The following is a 15815-nucleotide window of genomic DNA, read 5'->3' on the forward strand; positions in this document are numbered from 1 at the left end:
GCCAGCCCCCCTCAGACTGGTGTCCCTCATTCTGGCAATGAAATGTTGGCAACCCTACCTCCACCTGAGGACCTGGGGGAAAGAGTGTGACCCCAGCCTTTCCTAGCTGTTCTCTCTCAGCTTCCTACAGACTGAACCACAAAACAGAAACTAGCTCCAAACTTAACTGAGCAATTATTACCTCCTCCCCAAAAGAGAGGGAAAACCCTCTTTCAAATCTGATTGGTTTCAGGCTGGGCCTGGCTCCTGTCGATTTCCTGTTAACTCCTCGCTACCCATTTAATGGCGTGGCAGGGAAATGACTTGATTAGCAAGCCAGAGGTTGCCGGTTCGAATCCCCGCTGGTATGTTTCCCAGACTATGGGAAACACCTATATCGGGCAGCAGCAATATAGGAAGATGCTGAAAGGTATCCTTTCATACTGCACGGGAGATGGCAATAGTAACAGGTATCCTCCTGTACTCTACCAAAGACAACCACAGGGCTCTGTGGTCGCCAAGAGTCAACACCGACTGGATGGTACACTTTACTTATCCACTACAAGAATGGTAGCTATTCAACACCTTTTTTGTTTGTTTTGTTTTACTAAAGGGGGTGTTATCACATACCCTCAGTGTTGCACTTTTTCAATGCTAAGCCAGTCACTCTGTGTTCTTATGATGTCCAAAACTGGATTAGAGGTTTTAACCTAAATGGTAAAGAAGTTCAGTTGAGGTTTTTTAGGGCTCTTTTTAATGGCTGAAATTCATACTAAATTATTTGATGGAGGTTCTGTTGAAATTAGTAATGAGTAACTCCTCAGTATTAGTTTTGAGTAACTTAGACTGGATGTCAACTAAAGTCTCCAATTGTGTGTTAGCTGCAGTCTTGAAATGAAGGGCTGGATTCATTAAAGCTTGGAATTCACATAATTGTTCTAAATTTTTCATCGGGCTATTTATCTTTAGCCCAGACATAAACACATTGGTACATGGATAGAGACACAACCCTAAACTGCATATCTGGGCTTTTCACCATCATTGTTGTTCTTTTTTTAATGGATTGGTGAGGCCAAATCAGTGTATCAAAGATACAGATTTTCAAAATTATTTATCAGCAGCATATAAGACTTGCTTATCTCTGAGCTTCGGTTTGCATCCTAGTTCAGTCAGTGTATATATCTGCAGAATATAAGTATTCCCAGATACAGAGGGACATTCACCCTCATACATTTGAATGTGCTGCCCTCTGCGTTGTGTGGTGGGAGATGTGGAGGGGACACCTTATTTGGATACAGTATCCCTTGTGGTTCAGATGAAATAATATCACTGAGTCATGTGTTGCTCTTTTGTAATTTTTACAAAGATGAATGGAAAAAGTAAATTCACTACTAATTCATCTAAATGCCTACCTACAGGCAGTAATGGGATGGATGAGGGATAATAAATTGAAGCTGAATTGAACAAGATGGTAAGGGGTCATAATTTGAGGGATGTTAGAGAACTTCCTGTTCTGGATGGGGTAATTTATTTTGGTGTTTATCTGTTTTTATGTATGTGAACCGCCTAGAGCCATCTGAGTGGGTCGGTATTAAAAAGTAACCAACCAATAAGTAAAATAATTGCAGGGTTCCCAGATAGATGACCTGATTATATGTCTCTTAGTTTCTCTCTGGTAATAAAGGTTATTACCTTCTAAAGCCCTGAATGGCTTAGGTCCAGGTTACCTGAGGGAGTGTCTTTCTCCATAGGATCCCCAGTGCTCACTGAGATAATCAGGAGGGGTCTGTCTTCGGGTGTCACTGGTTCATCTGGTGGCGACCTGGGATAGGGCCTTCTCTTTTGTCACCCCTAGGTTGTGGAACACACTCTCCATGGATATAAGAGGATTGTCTTCCTTGGAAGCCTTCAGGAGAGCCTTAAAGACCCATCTTGTTAGCCTGACTTTTAATGATATTTAGTTTTAATGTTATCTAGTTTTTAGTTGTAAATTTAATCTGTTTTTATTTGGTTTTTTATTTTAATTGTTACATATTTTTTATTTTAGTGTAAACTGCCCTGAGCCACTTTAGGAAAGGCGGTATAGAAATAAAGTTAAATAAATAAGTTGTCCATAACAGAAAAAATAGCTTTTTTTTAAAATTATCCATGAGGCCTCAAGCTAAAATGATAAAACAGAAAATGGGATCATTCTGGATCAACTGGGGACTACCCAATTTATCTGTGCTATATTTATTGGTGCTGTATGTTCACTTATTTCTGTGAACTCATTCTGCAGTGTAGCATTGTTCTGTTCACTGAGGTTTGTTGGCTGGTTCCTTCTTGACCTCTTGGCTAAGTTCAAATATTGCATCTGTTCTTATCAGTTTAATGGGGAGAATTGTTTCCTCTTGACTGATTTCAGGCAGTGCTGGACTGATCTACCTGATTTTCAAAATGAACTGCTATTTTGAGAACAAACCAAAGAGATGATTTTATTTAGTCTAGAAGGATCTTCTGGTCTTCGATTTACTGCAACCACTATGAATCCTGAGGAACCAGCTAGCAAGAGTCATCTACATGCTGAGGTTTCTTGCTAATGATCAAAGATCAGTTCACCCACTTCCTAGGGCGGAGGTGGTGCTCTGGTGCACTCCTCCCTGGAGAGTTCCTTGAGTAGAGTGATGTACCAGGAGGTTCTGGATTGGTGCGTCAGCCCCCTGGGGGTTGCCCCAGCCCACACCTCCCTGGTGAGTGCCCTGGGTTTTGACTCAGTCATTCCCCTGAGGCTTTCTCTGGGGGTTGCCCCATGGTAGGGTCTTCAGCTCTGGCGGCCCCAAGTTGAAAGGTGACCAGAGTACTTGAGAAGGGGAGGAGAAAATAACCCACCATGCTGACCCACCCACTAACTGACTACTGCAAAGGGGAAGCCAAACTCTATCTTGATGGTCAAAGCTGAAGTCCATCTTGATGGTCATAACCTACCCACAGAAGCAGCATGACCTACATTCTTTACCATAGGTTCATTCAGTACAACATTGTACAAACAGTACAAACAGCTCTTTACTGTTTTAATGGTTTGTTTTAATTGTAAACCGCCCTGAGCCATTTTGGAAGGGTGGTATATAAATATAATTAATTAATTAATTAATTAATTAATTAATACAACTATTTATATACCGCTTTTCAACAAAAGTTTCCAAAGCAGTTTACATAGAGAAATAATAAATAAATAAGATGGCTCCCTGTCCCCAAAGGGCTCACAATCTAAAAAGAAACATAGACAGATACCAGTAACAGTAACTGTAAGTACTGTGCGGGGGGTAGATAGGGCCAGTTACTCTCCCCCTGCTAAATAAAGAGAATCACCACATTAAAAAGGTGCCTCTTTGCCCAGATAGCAGGGGTACCACAGCCTAATTTGCTACATCCAGATCCACCGAGCACAAAATGTACTCTTACTTGCACTGTCTGCAATGCCACATACAACTCACTCAAGTAGGAGAGGCTGCACTACCATATTTGTTACACGAGGCAGGGCTCCTCACCTAACCTCACTGTAAGGTTCCTTTAATGCAGCTCCCTCCCTAGATCAGCTCTGGAGACAACTCCCAAGGACTAGATGGCTGTTCCCTTATGCTTGGCCAAAAGCCCTGCTGCCAAATGGCTCCCCCAAAGACAATGCATCCAACTGGCAACATCAGCACCTACCACAAGCTCCAATCCAGAGGTCACAACCAGCTATCCTGATGCTAACTTTATTCTGTATGTTGTCTGAGAGCTTGGCCAATCCTCTCTCTAAGCAGATGAAATGCAAGCTATCGAAGGATGCTCCAAATGCCGAGAACCAGCCCCATGGTCCTGCACTACCTGAGTCTTCAACCAGTACCCTTGCGCAGCCCATGGCAACCAGGACGTGTGTGCTGGTTGCTGTGGCTGTACAAGGGTGCTGGTTGAACCCATGCAGTTGACCAGCAGCCCTTGTGCCAAGCAGAGGAAGGATGAACCCCCTCTCAGGCTCAAAACACAGCCAGTCAGCAAGTGCAGCTCCTACATGGAACCCACTCCCAGCAAGGGGCTCAGCCTGAAGACCCATTGTGCCTGAAGAACTGTACAAACAGATGGCTCACAGAGGAGATGACAGGATCATGGAACCCAATCTGCCCTAGAAGTTTAGCATCCCCAGCAGCAGAGGGAAGGGCCAACAGTAGCTGGCCCAGAGTTAAGGCCATAAGAGAAGTTCTTTAATGCCCCTCCATGGTCTTCAAAATAAATTTCAATTGCTTTTTTGCTAGTTTGATTATGACAACTGGTGAGATGCCCAGTGTCTGGATGATCTCTTTGACTTTTCTGCCTTGAATTCCATGCCTCCCTTGAAGGAGATTTCACCCCATGCACGGTTGACACCAGGCTGCAAAGGGGCAAGAACACTGTGCCTCCCCCCACCAGAAGACTGGCATCTGCTACACCCTGCTGAAGTGACACAACCCATGATACCTGGGTGCTGGTTGCCATCTTCAGTGACTGTAAGCATTTATGATTCGCATGTGCACGTACACACACACACTCTGCCTGGAAGAAGGCCATAACCATCCTGACCTTAAAGAAGAGTGACCCCTCTGATTCTGACAACTGGCTGTCCATCTCCTGCTTTAGCAAAATCTACAACATGGCTACTCAACTTCAGCCCTTCTGTGGATGTTGGCCTACAACTCCCATCATCACAGTGGCCACTGTGGCTGGGGATGCTCTGAGTTATAGTCCAAAAACAGCTGGAGGGCCACAGTTGAGTCACCTTGTTCTACAAGATGTATGCCAGTTGCATCACCACCCATTTTGCAAGCTGGGCGCTTGTGGGCAACACCAGCAGCTCACAACAAAAGGACTTCATGAGCTGTGAAGTATGCTATGAGCACCATTTCTGTGCTGTAGATCATGCTGGACATCATCTGCCACAGCAGTCCACAATGGCCTGGCTGAGCTTTTCCAACATGTTCACTTCCATCTCACACTGCCACATCTTTGACACCCTTGCCAAGTTCAGCATGCTGGAGGAGTTCCTGAATCCTGGTCTAGAAGCGCTCTGAGAGTTGTGACACTGCTATACAGATGATGGATCTCTGTGTAGCTGTTTGGTAGTCAAGCCTGCTCAACCCCATCATCTTCAACCTGGCCATGGAGCTGCTCCTCCACAACCAATGGACTGGGGGACTTCCACCTCTCTAACAGGAAGCTCTGCATTTTGACCTATGCCAATAACCTCTTGTTGGTTTCAGAAATGCCCAAGGAGTTGCAGGCTATGCTGGATGATGCTGCCATTTGGATGGGCCTCAGGTCAATGCCAGACAATGTGCCTTGCTGCACATCAACAGGAGCCTCTGAGAAAAAGTCACTTTGTCATCCAGGGAGACTCTGTGAGCAGCTTCACCATGGGGGAGACATAGCAATTGTCTTCAAAGTTGGAATGCGCACCAACTTCCAAGTGAAGTAGGCTCCCAAGGCCACCATTCAGGCCATTGTTGCAGATGCTGGCAAAGTAAATGCCTTGATGTTGACTGCTTGGCAGAAGGTTGACACACTAAACACTTGCCTGCTCTCTTCGATCTCTCTCCTTCAACCTTAGGGGACAGGCTTTGCCAAGATATCACTCAACACCACACAGCATATTGCATCATCACAGCCATACTGAAAAAGTGACTCTGCCTCCTGAGCGGGAAACAAATGATACCTTCCATGTACTCCACAAGTGAGGTGGTTCTGCAACACTGAAGATGGCAAACCTCTGCAATGTGCTGTGCAGCTGTCAGCCCTACTCAATGGCCGGAAAGCACTGACACGATGCAGATAGCACCACTTGGTCGAGGTGGCCATTCCAGTCTCCAAGGGCATCCTCTCCATCAACTGAGCTGTGTTCAGGATGGGGAGCTAGCTGAGGCCTGATATCATGGTCAACTACAAATGGCAGAATACATCACCAACCTCTTCTAAGAACCAGAAAGTTGCCATTACAAAGGCCAGAGAGTGCACACACCAGAAATATGCCTCACTGGCAGAGGCACTCAGGAAGCAGAGCTACAAGGTCTTCATCTATGCCTTCCTATTCAGGTCCCTGGGTGGTTGGGACCCTGACAATGAGCTGGTACAGACAGCTTGCAGCATGGGCAAACACTATGCCAACTGATGTGTGACCTGATGATGTTGTACACCATTCAGTGGTCTTGAAACAACTACATCCACCACACTTCAGGACACTGCCAGTACCAGGAGCCAGTTCACTGCCTCACAAGCCCGTCAAAACCGACCCACTCCCCTAAACCCAGACAGGAGGGGAAGCTTAGCCAGCAAAATGGTTCAGAGGAGGAGGTCAACCCTGCTGTGCCTAGGGGGGGTGAGACACTAGCTGCTCCATCCTACCCTGGTAGTAGAGGAGCTTTAGTCTTCAGCCATTCCCTGAAAGCAGAGAGGGCTTGGAGTATACAGATACTACAGACAAGTCCTGTCAATTTCCCCAGGAGGGGGATGCCAGACCAGCTGGAAGCCCCAAGGGTACCATTTCCTGCTCTCAAGACAAGGACTGAGCCCATCTTGCTCTCAATTTTGGACTCTATGTCATTGGACTTTGTCCAGTCCACGAACACCTAGAACTAGAGGAGAACTTACAGATACTCAAGACTTTTGTTTTCTTATATTCCCTTTGCTTTGTGTGTATGTAACCTTACATTTTAGGAATTTGCTCTGTGATATCCCTGCAAGTTAAAACGAGTTGTTCTAGTAAGAACTAATCAGCCTACTTTCCTTTCACTATCTCTGCAACTGGACTAAATTTGGTTCAAATCGAGGTCCACAAGTTAGATCTCTTGTATCTCAAATGTTCATGCATCCTCCATCTTGAATCGGTGTGGATGACATCATTACAAACCACACTATTGAGGGGTCCCTGTGTGTCACTCACTACAACTGTACCTAGAGAACCAGCGTGGTGTAGTGGTTAGAGTGCTGGACTAGGACTGGGGAGTCCCGTGTTCAAATCCCCATTCATCCATGATACTTGCTGGGTGACTCTGGGCCAGTCACTTCTCTCTCATCCTAACCTACTTCACAGGGTTGTTGTGAAAGAAAAACTCAAGTATGTAGTACACCGCTCTGGGCTCCTTGGAGAAAGAGTGGGATATAAATTAAATAAATAAATAAATAAAATTTGGTTCAAATGGGTTAGACAGCCCACAAATTAGCCGGTTTATGCCTCAGACATTCACACAACCAGATAAGCCTACTGGAAAGTAGGCTATGATCTGCACTGCTGCAGTGGTCGACCACAACAGCAATTTCTGTAGACACCAACCATGGAGGAGCCCTCTATGGGCGGTTCTCCAGAGAAGAACCCCCAACATTAATGTCCCAAGACTGCAATCAATAGAAGGATACTGTAACAGACCTGCCAGCCACATGTAAGGAGAAACCCAGGGTCTACCCCACCTTTGAACTTTTTAGACTCTCTCTTTGCCCAGCTTCCAAAATAGAGCACTACCCAAACCTTGGAAGTACTTGAGTACTGCAATATCCACTGGCTGTTGTTGCGACCCATTTATTAGCCTACTTTCCAAGTAGGCTTATGAGATCACCCGGCTTTCTGTGTGTGTGTCTGTGTGATCCCCGCCCCAACCTATCAATTTGGTACAGTTATAGTGAGTGACACACAGGGATACCTCAGTGGTGTAGTTTGTAATGGTGTCATCGACCCTGATCCAAGAGGACAGACGCATGAAAATCTGAGGTGCAAGAGATCTAACTTGTAGACCTTGATTTGAACCAAATTTAGTCCAGTTGTAGAGACAGTAAAAGGAAAGTAGGCTGATTAGTTCTTACTAGAACAATGTGGTTTTTTTTTTTTAATGTAACCATATTTTCTCAGGGAGCTATATCAACTCCTTTTTAATTTTGAAAATGTAACATTAAACATTCTCTAAAGAAAAGTTAATTTGTTGGGTTTATTGAGGTATGTTGACTAGATTAATAAATGTTGACTTTGTAATATGAGATGAAGGTTAATAGTGCTTTACACAGCAGCCCTACAAATATCAGCAAGTAGTGATTTTATGTACTGAGTGTTCACAATTGTCTTTGGTGGTCTGGTTTATCAGTCTCCATGCACCAGTATTCTGTTTTCCTCAGTCCATCTCTCTACTGGGCTTTGACCTGGATTTCTTGTTTAGCAAGTAAATTACTTACCAGGTAAATCATCAGGGAGTCTGAATGCCTAATACTCTCCATTCTCTAAGAATAACTTGAATGCTCTGTGAAACATCCAAAGAATGCCCCTCTTTTTCTTTTGGGTGAGATGGACTGGGAGAAAAGGAAGGGGGAAACAATGTTTAGGGTCTGTGAAAAACAGAACTGATATTAATAAATGAACTGTGTGTGTGACATAATTGTTATTAAAAATGCAAAAGCTGACATCCAGACTAAATTACTCAACAGCACTACTCAGAAATTACTTTAAAGGAGAATTTTATTTCAATAGATTACTCAGAAATTCTTAATTTCAAAAGGTCTATCAGAAGTAATTTAGTCTGGATATCAGCCAAAGTTCTTTCAAGCTGGATATTAGCCTAACATATAGGAACATAGGAAGCTGCCTTACACTGAGTCAGACCATGGGTCTATCTAGCTCAGTATTGTCTATATAGACTGGCAGCGGCTTTTCCAAGGTTACAGGTAGGAATCTCTCTCAGCTCTATCTTGGAGATGCCAGGAAGGGAACTTGGAACCTTCTGCTCTTCCCAGAGTGGCTACATCCCCTAAGGGGAATATCTTACAGTGCTCACACACATCAAGTCTCCCATTCATATGCAACCAGGGTGGACCCTGCTTACTAAGGGGACAAGTTATGTTTGCTACCACACGACCAGCTCTCCTCTGGTCTTGTGGTAGCAAGACATATTACAGTCACCAGAAAAAGACCATTACAGAAAGGTGTCATGGTAAAATTATTCACATTTGGTTCAAAAGCTGATGTTTTTGAATGCTGTAACCACTTGACGGAGATTCCATGTGGAAACTTTAGGATTGCCTATAGTGTATAAGAAGTTGGCCCCTTTTGAAAAATACATAATGTGTGGATGCTAAAACGTAAGCATGGAACAGGCCAACCTGAGGTAATAATAGTAGCTTGTCTACTTGTAGAAAACCAGGACAGAAATACTTGAAACAATGCTTGAAACAGAACTGCCTGCAAAAGCCCTAGTGACTGTGGAACACAGAGCTTAATTGAGACAATGTTTTTGCTCTTGCATCTGTCATTCTGTTTAGGAGGCAGAACTTCCAGATGCTACTGGAAGCTCAGCTGGGAGAAAGAGCTCTCTTAAAGACCTTTCTGGTAGCTGCATAGATGCTGATGGTAGAGCTTTCATGAGAAGCGAGCCTAGTGTCAACTAGTGCGGCATGTATAGCCTGGAACTTTTAACTAGCTCCTTTCAGTTTTCAAGAGGTGAGATGGAGGCAGGCTGGGTCTGGATGTCTTAACTGAGCCCCTGTTAAGTCAGTCTTCCAAAACTGGAAGATGTCACAGCTCTCACACTGCCATCTCTGCAGTAGACTGTGTGATAGATTAGAGCAATGGATCCCAACCAGGATTCCTCCAGGTGTTGCTGAACTACCAGTCCCATCATTCACAGCTACAATTTATTGTGGCTGGGGGTGATGGGAATTGTAGTTCAGCAATATCTGGAGGAACCCTGGCTTGGAACCACTGAATTAGAGTGTCCATTTCCTGAATGAGTTTCAGAAGAGACACAGTACCTCCTGGTGCCACTGCCCTAACGTTTGCTTCTAAGCCCTGTTACATATCTTTTTGTACCTGTGTTTATTTTAAACATGAACCTGGGTACAGGGCCCCTGAATTGCAGGATACAGCTAGGAAGTGTATTGCTGCACTCTTGTTCAAACGTGTGTGAATAGGGCTTGAATGTGTTGTTTTTCAATCCTCGCTAATAAAAGGCTTGGTGTCCGTCCGTGGACGGACACCAAGCATGTGTCCGTGCCTCCCTCGGCTGTTCTGAGCATGCGCAGAGCGCATGCTCAGAACAGTCCGAGGGAGACACGACCGCCAGCACCTGGCGGCCATGTTGAGCGGCCAGAAGCGGCAGCCGCGAAAAAGCCAGGGAAGAGGCGGCGGGGGAGATTGGCTGAGGCGGCGGCAGAGCCGCCACCTCGGCCAGAGGAGACGGAGACCGGGACGGGGGACGGGGAAGCCGGCCGAGGTGGCCGCAGAGCCGCCGAGGACGGGCGGCTTGAACACTATGGAGCCCTAGCCCGGCTCCAAAATTGACCTTGCCCTTGCCCAAATGCTTCCTGCCTCGGCCGCCGCCGCCGCCCGCTCTCCCGCCCTCCCAGCTGCCCAAATTCTCCTTCCCCGCTCCCCCCCAAATGATTAAGGGCCAAAATGGCCCAGGAGAATGCCTCCGCGGCCGCCGCCATGGCCGCCAACCGCCCTCCCAGCTGCCCGAGACCTCCTTACCCGAAGCAGCCCGCATCAGTCTGGCGAACTAAAAGCAGTTTTTGCGCAGAAGAGAGGAGCTCCCGAACAGAGCTCCTCTCTGTGCCAAGCCTCTTCCCGAACTGGTGCTTTGGGCGCAAAGGACGCCTATTGTGTCCTTTGCGTCCATAGCAGCAGTTTGGGCATTGGCTTAGCACAGAGAGGAGCTCTGTTCGAGAGCTCCTCTCTTCTTCGCATAAACTGCTTTTAGTTCGCCCGACTGTCGCGGGCTGCTTCGGGTAAGGAGGTCTCGGGCAGCTGGGAGGGTGGGGGGGGAAAGGCCAGAGGGAGTGGGGCGGGGGGGGGAACTCTCCCCTACTAGCGCCCGTTATTACAACGGGCCTGAAAACATACTAGTCTCTTTATAGTAGCTGGTCAGAAAGGAAAGTGCTCTTTTCAATAGCAAATGTCAAAAGTGAAAACAAATTTTTCCCCCTTGTCTGGCTAAATTCAAGAAGGGTAAGAACAAAGCCTCTGAGAGAAATGCCTATGTCTTAGAAAGCAGCAGGATCCCTGCTACCTCTGGTGCAGGCAGCAAATAAACTGAGAGGGTTCCTTCTGACAGTGAACGTTCTAGAAGCCTCTGGATGTTCTGCATCCTAAAAAGAATGACAGAATTCAGATGTCCCCCAGCGATGCAGACTACAATAAATGCTACTATCTGCCTAATTTAAGTAATGCAACAAAAGTTGGTATAGTATACTGTCTTAAAGCTGAAATTTGAAATGGCTTTCCTTTTTCTTTTTTCAGGATTCTATGTATGAGAAATCAGGAGCCTCCTCTGAGGAAATCAAGACAACCCGTCAAAGAGAGGACGGGCGCTTCCTGGCAAACTATTTCATGCAGGGCAGTCAAAAAAATTCCCAAGAATCCACCATTGAATATCTGCAGGAAGTGGCTAGTATCCGACTATGCATGGACAGGGCAGCAGAACTCCTCTTTGAATTCCATGGAATTTCAGGTAAGTGGGATTATATGCCAGCTGGAAACATGAACCTACCAAAGGACTAGTAATAGGGACTGGTAATAGTAGGAAGAAGGCAGACAGGAGGTAAGCTAAAGACAGTCTTGTTTACCTGTGAAAGAGCACCTGCAGCATGGAGGACTTTCATGCTGTTGTTTCTGATCTTGTTCCCTGTTACCGCTGTATTGGCCTGTTACCTATTGGCCCTCAACTCCTGCCTGTGGCTTCCAGCGGCATCTGGTGGGCCACTGTGCAAAACAGGATGCTGGACTAGATGGGCCTTGGGCCTGATCCAGCAAGGATGTTCTTATGTACCTTAACACCTGCAGCTGATTCCTTCAATTTCTTACAGCTGTTGGGTATTTATTTATTTATTTATTTAGCCAGAAGAGATAGGCTGGCTGGCTGGCAACAATATCTCCCACTGTGATGGTAACCTCCCAGGCTTGTATCCTGCAATGTGCTCTATGTTTGTCTGCCTGTGTAGATAATCTGGAAATCACAGTTGCTCCAAAATGTATCAGCCAAGTTGGTCTTCAGAATATCCCAGAGGAACTATATTATTCCTGTTCTGGAAAAAAAATACACTGGCTGCCAGTATGTTTCCAGACAACATACAGAGTGTTGGATATTACCTATAAAGCCCTTAGTGAGCCCAGGCTATTTAAGAGAGCACCTTCTTTGTCATGATCCCACTGCCTATTAAGATTGTCAGAGGAGGTTAGTCTGCAGTTGCTGTTGGCTTGTCTGGCAATGACTTAGAGGCAAACCTTTCCTATAGTTGCCCCAAGGCTGTAGAACGCACTTCTTGTTGGAAGCTGCAAGAAAATAAATAAAGCATACTGAAATCTATGAAAACACACCAGCAAAAAACTCTTTGTATTTTTGGCTGGAATAAAAGATGCACTATCTCTGATGTCCTTTAGAAGAACACTGAAGGCACACTTGTTCAGCTAAGGCTTCTTGTTAAAATTTTATTTTATTTTAATTTATTGGTTTTTAATTGTGCATGCTTAAATTATGTATGTAATTAACCTTGTTGCCGACCACCTTGAGATAGTATGCAAATATGATAGATGATAGTTAAATTACATGATGGATTATATTGCTTGTGTCAACATCAAAAAGTAAAATGAAGTACTTACATCTTTTGTGGCCATCTTGTGTTCCCACTAGAGAGGTTCCCCTCTTTCAAATGCAAAGTCTTGCAAGACAGTTTTTCTCAGTGCTTCTAAAAATGTTGAATAACTTAGCATAGTTAAGAACTATGCTAAGTTCATAACTATCCTTTCTCTCTGCAGATGGCAGTAAAGAAAAGAAGCTCCCATCCCACCTGCAAAAAGTGAAGCAGCTATGCTGTCAAGCAGGAAATGACTGGTATAGGATTTACCTTGTCCGAACAGTTGCCAATCAATATGGGGTGGACTTCACACAGAGTCTTTCCAAAAAAGATCTGTTTAACTGGATATTACCAGCAGAAATAATTCAGCAGCAAGAGGTAGAACAAATCTGTCTCTTCTTCTAGATGTTGTTGATTTGGGGGAAGCGGTTAGGACCTGGAAGACCCAAAATGGGGCATTTGTTAAAAGACGTAAGTTTGGGCAGGGTATAAATTTAATAAAAAATAAATAAAAGGGAATTGGTTATTTTTAAATGAATTTCCTTTGGTTCATGTTGCTTATGTCATTCTGCAAAATCTTTTGTTTTGTCCGTTGAGCTCAGTGGGAAAAATGGAACCAAGTAATAGCTGGGCAGGCATCAATAGGGTGCTTTCAGTATAGGGTTTTCCTACCTTGTACTGGAAGAACAGAATAAGTGACCTATGGTTTTTATACTGACATGATGCTCTTAGAATCTGCTTCCATATTGTTTCTTTTTAAAAATGGGATTTGTGTTTTTTGATCTCAGGCGTACCAGTCTGGTCAGATTGATCGATTCCTGGTATATGGCAAGAACTACACAGACGTGCGTGATGCTGTTGGAAAAGCAATGCTAGTATCCCAGACAGATGGCACTGAAGTCCTGAAGGTAAAGCCTTGCTTCTGATCAGCAGAGTTCTTTCCATTTGTTTTCTGCTAGGATTTCTCAGAGAGAGTCAAGCTACCCAGTACTGGACTGCCAGAATGATTTATTTAATATTGATTGATGTCGCACTATTTATATGTGAATTTTGAAGAACCTTGTTTAGAGTTGTCCTCTGCATTAATATCTGTGGTTGCTGCTAGCCAAAGATGGAAGTTCTACTATCAATGATTCTTTCTCTTTTTTCCTCTCTCTTTCCCAGTCTTTGTAACTGGTGTCTTTCTTTTCAGGCATCTAATGACTCCAACTCTGCACAGACAGTTCATTTTCTTTTGGCGCTCTACAGAGAGTACACAACTTTGTACAGATGCAAGGACTCATCTCTTCACCCTAAGCAGGAGGTATATGCTTTGTTCTTTTGCCAGAAAGTGTGTTGGTTTATTTTTACCCTTCCACCAAGGATCACAGGGTGACATTCACTACTACCACTACCAGTATACACAGTTATCTCCCCCTGCCCATTTCATCCTCACAAAAACCCTGTGAAATAGGCTAGGCTGAGAAAGTGTGTGACTGGCTCAGGGTCACCCAGATAACTTCATGGTATCATGGGGACCTGAACTTGGTTCTTTCCAGTCTTAGTCCAGCACTCACTCACAGGTTGGCTTGCACATAACCGCTGCTTCCTGAGGGGAGAAGGGGCATTAGGTGGCAGACAATAGAAATGGGACGATGGAGGACTCTGGACAAAGGTTAGTTTTAATGTTTCTTAACAGCTTTCCTTTGAAAATCCACTGAAACACTCAAGTTATAGATATTGTCTCCTTCAAACTGTTCAGTTATCATAGCTGGCCACCCAGTTATAATTGACAGTATGATTGTAGTTGATCACTTTTATTTTACTTTTGATAAAATATTTCTTGTTCTTCTTTCAGCAATGTGATATTCTTAATGAATTCATTCAGAGCACTGGAATTCTTCCATCTGCAGAACTGAAGACATTTGCAGAATATCTTGTGACTAACAGCCTCCCATCACTAACAGTGAGCCCCCAGGACTCCAGTCAAAGGGGTGTAGTAATTGAAATGGCAATTCACACTGCAGCTGTTTTGCTATGTGGCCAGAACCGAATCCTTGAACCTCTAAGAAATCTGGCATTCTCACCCAGCAACATGCAGGTAAGTAAATACACACCGAGGTTTCCTTTCAGTTCCTTAAATTGTTTCTACTTTGCGAATGTCCTTTACTGTTAATACCCTTGCGATTTGGAGTAACTGGTAATGTGCCCTAGAGTAGAGGTGTGCAAATCGATTCGTGTCCGAATTGACTGGATTCGAATCTGGTTGATTCGAACAATTCAGACACAAAACAAATCTCCCTGGTGGCAAGTGTCTGGATTTGAGCTCAAATGGAATCACCCTGATTCGAGATCGAATCGATTTGTAGATTCGAATTTCCATTTTGTGAGTCTGTTTCCTTAAGTCTCCATTTTGTGTCCATTTGCAGGGTTAAACGATTGGCCGTTGATCCCCCTTGCTTCTTGGTTAGCTTGTTGTCATTCAAATCTTGTGTTGGCAGAGGGAACTGTGCCAGCATTGGCTAGCAGGGAGGGACAATGGAGTGGGAGAGGCATTTGTAAGCATGTTCAAATGTACTTAACGGGGGAACAGAGTCCCCTGGTCAACCAGTGCTCTGCCTCGTGAGAGAAGACAGAAGAACTCTGCTGGTGCTGCTGCCTGTGGCTTCTGCTGCTCCTGTGCTGTGAGGACAAAGACTGAAGATCCTTAGACGAGATTGAAGATTATTATTTTTCCCCCTGGCTGAAATCACTGAATGAGCAGTATCCCAGTGCCTGCCTGGTGTGTGCTGGAGAGAAGGGGCCTGTGGCCAGCCCAGGCCATCTCTTTCTCCACTTTAGTGTTTTGTTCTGTTTTTTCATTTTTGGCTGGCTTTAACTTTTTTTTCCGTGGCTGCTCCCCTCCCCTCCCCCTAGCTGTTGCTGAAGAGAGGACAGAAGACTGACTCAGTGCGCTGCGGGAGAAGACTTCTGACTGGCAAATACTCCATTTTGTTTTCTCACAGACACTGCACATCCTACACCACAGCACACTATACACACACACAAACCCCCCACACACTCCACACACACCCCCACACACTCCACACACACACACACACACACACTCCACACACACTCCACACACACACACCCCACATACACACCTTGTAAATCGTTGTTGTGTCTCTCCCCCCCACCTTGCGCGCCCAGGTTGTTTAAGGTTTTATACTGTGGTGCCTTTAAAAAGTTTGATCCTTTTTTAAAAAAAGATTTTTATT

The 15815-nt window shown here is 44.8% G+C and overlaps 1 protein-coding gene across 1 annotated transcript in view; it reads left to right on the forward strand.

Moving 5' to 3' along the window:
* The window catches only part of RNF213 (ring finger protein 213), a 225636-nt gene that overhangs the window by 138517 nt on the left and 71304 nt on the right, over positions 1-15815 (forward strand). The window contains exons 45-49 of the mRNA XM_053293465.1: positions 11243-11453; positions 12758-12957; positions 13368-13484; positions 13769-13879; positions 14414-14656. Of these exons, the coding sequence (XP_053149440.1) occupies positions 11243-11453; positions 12758-12957; positions 13368-13484; positions 13769-13879; positions 14414-14656 (882 nt within the window). The remainder of the gene's footprint in view (positions 1-11242; positions 11454-12757; positions 12958-13367; positions 13485-13768; positions 13880-14413; positions 14657-15815) is intronic.

Source organism: Hemicordylus capensis, chromosome 2 (genome assembly GCF_027244095.1).
Source record: "Hemicordylus capensis ecotype Gifberg chromosome 2, rHemCap1.1.pri, whole genome shotgun sequence".
NCBI classification, from domain to species: domain Eukaryota; kingdom Metazoa; phylum Chordata; class Lepidosauria; order Squamata; family Cordylidae; genus Hemicordylus; species Hemicordylus capensis.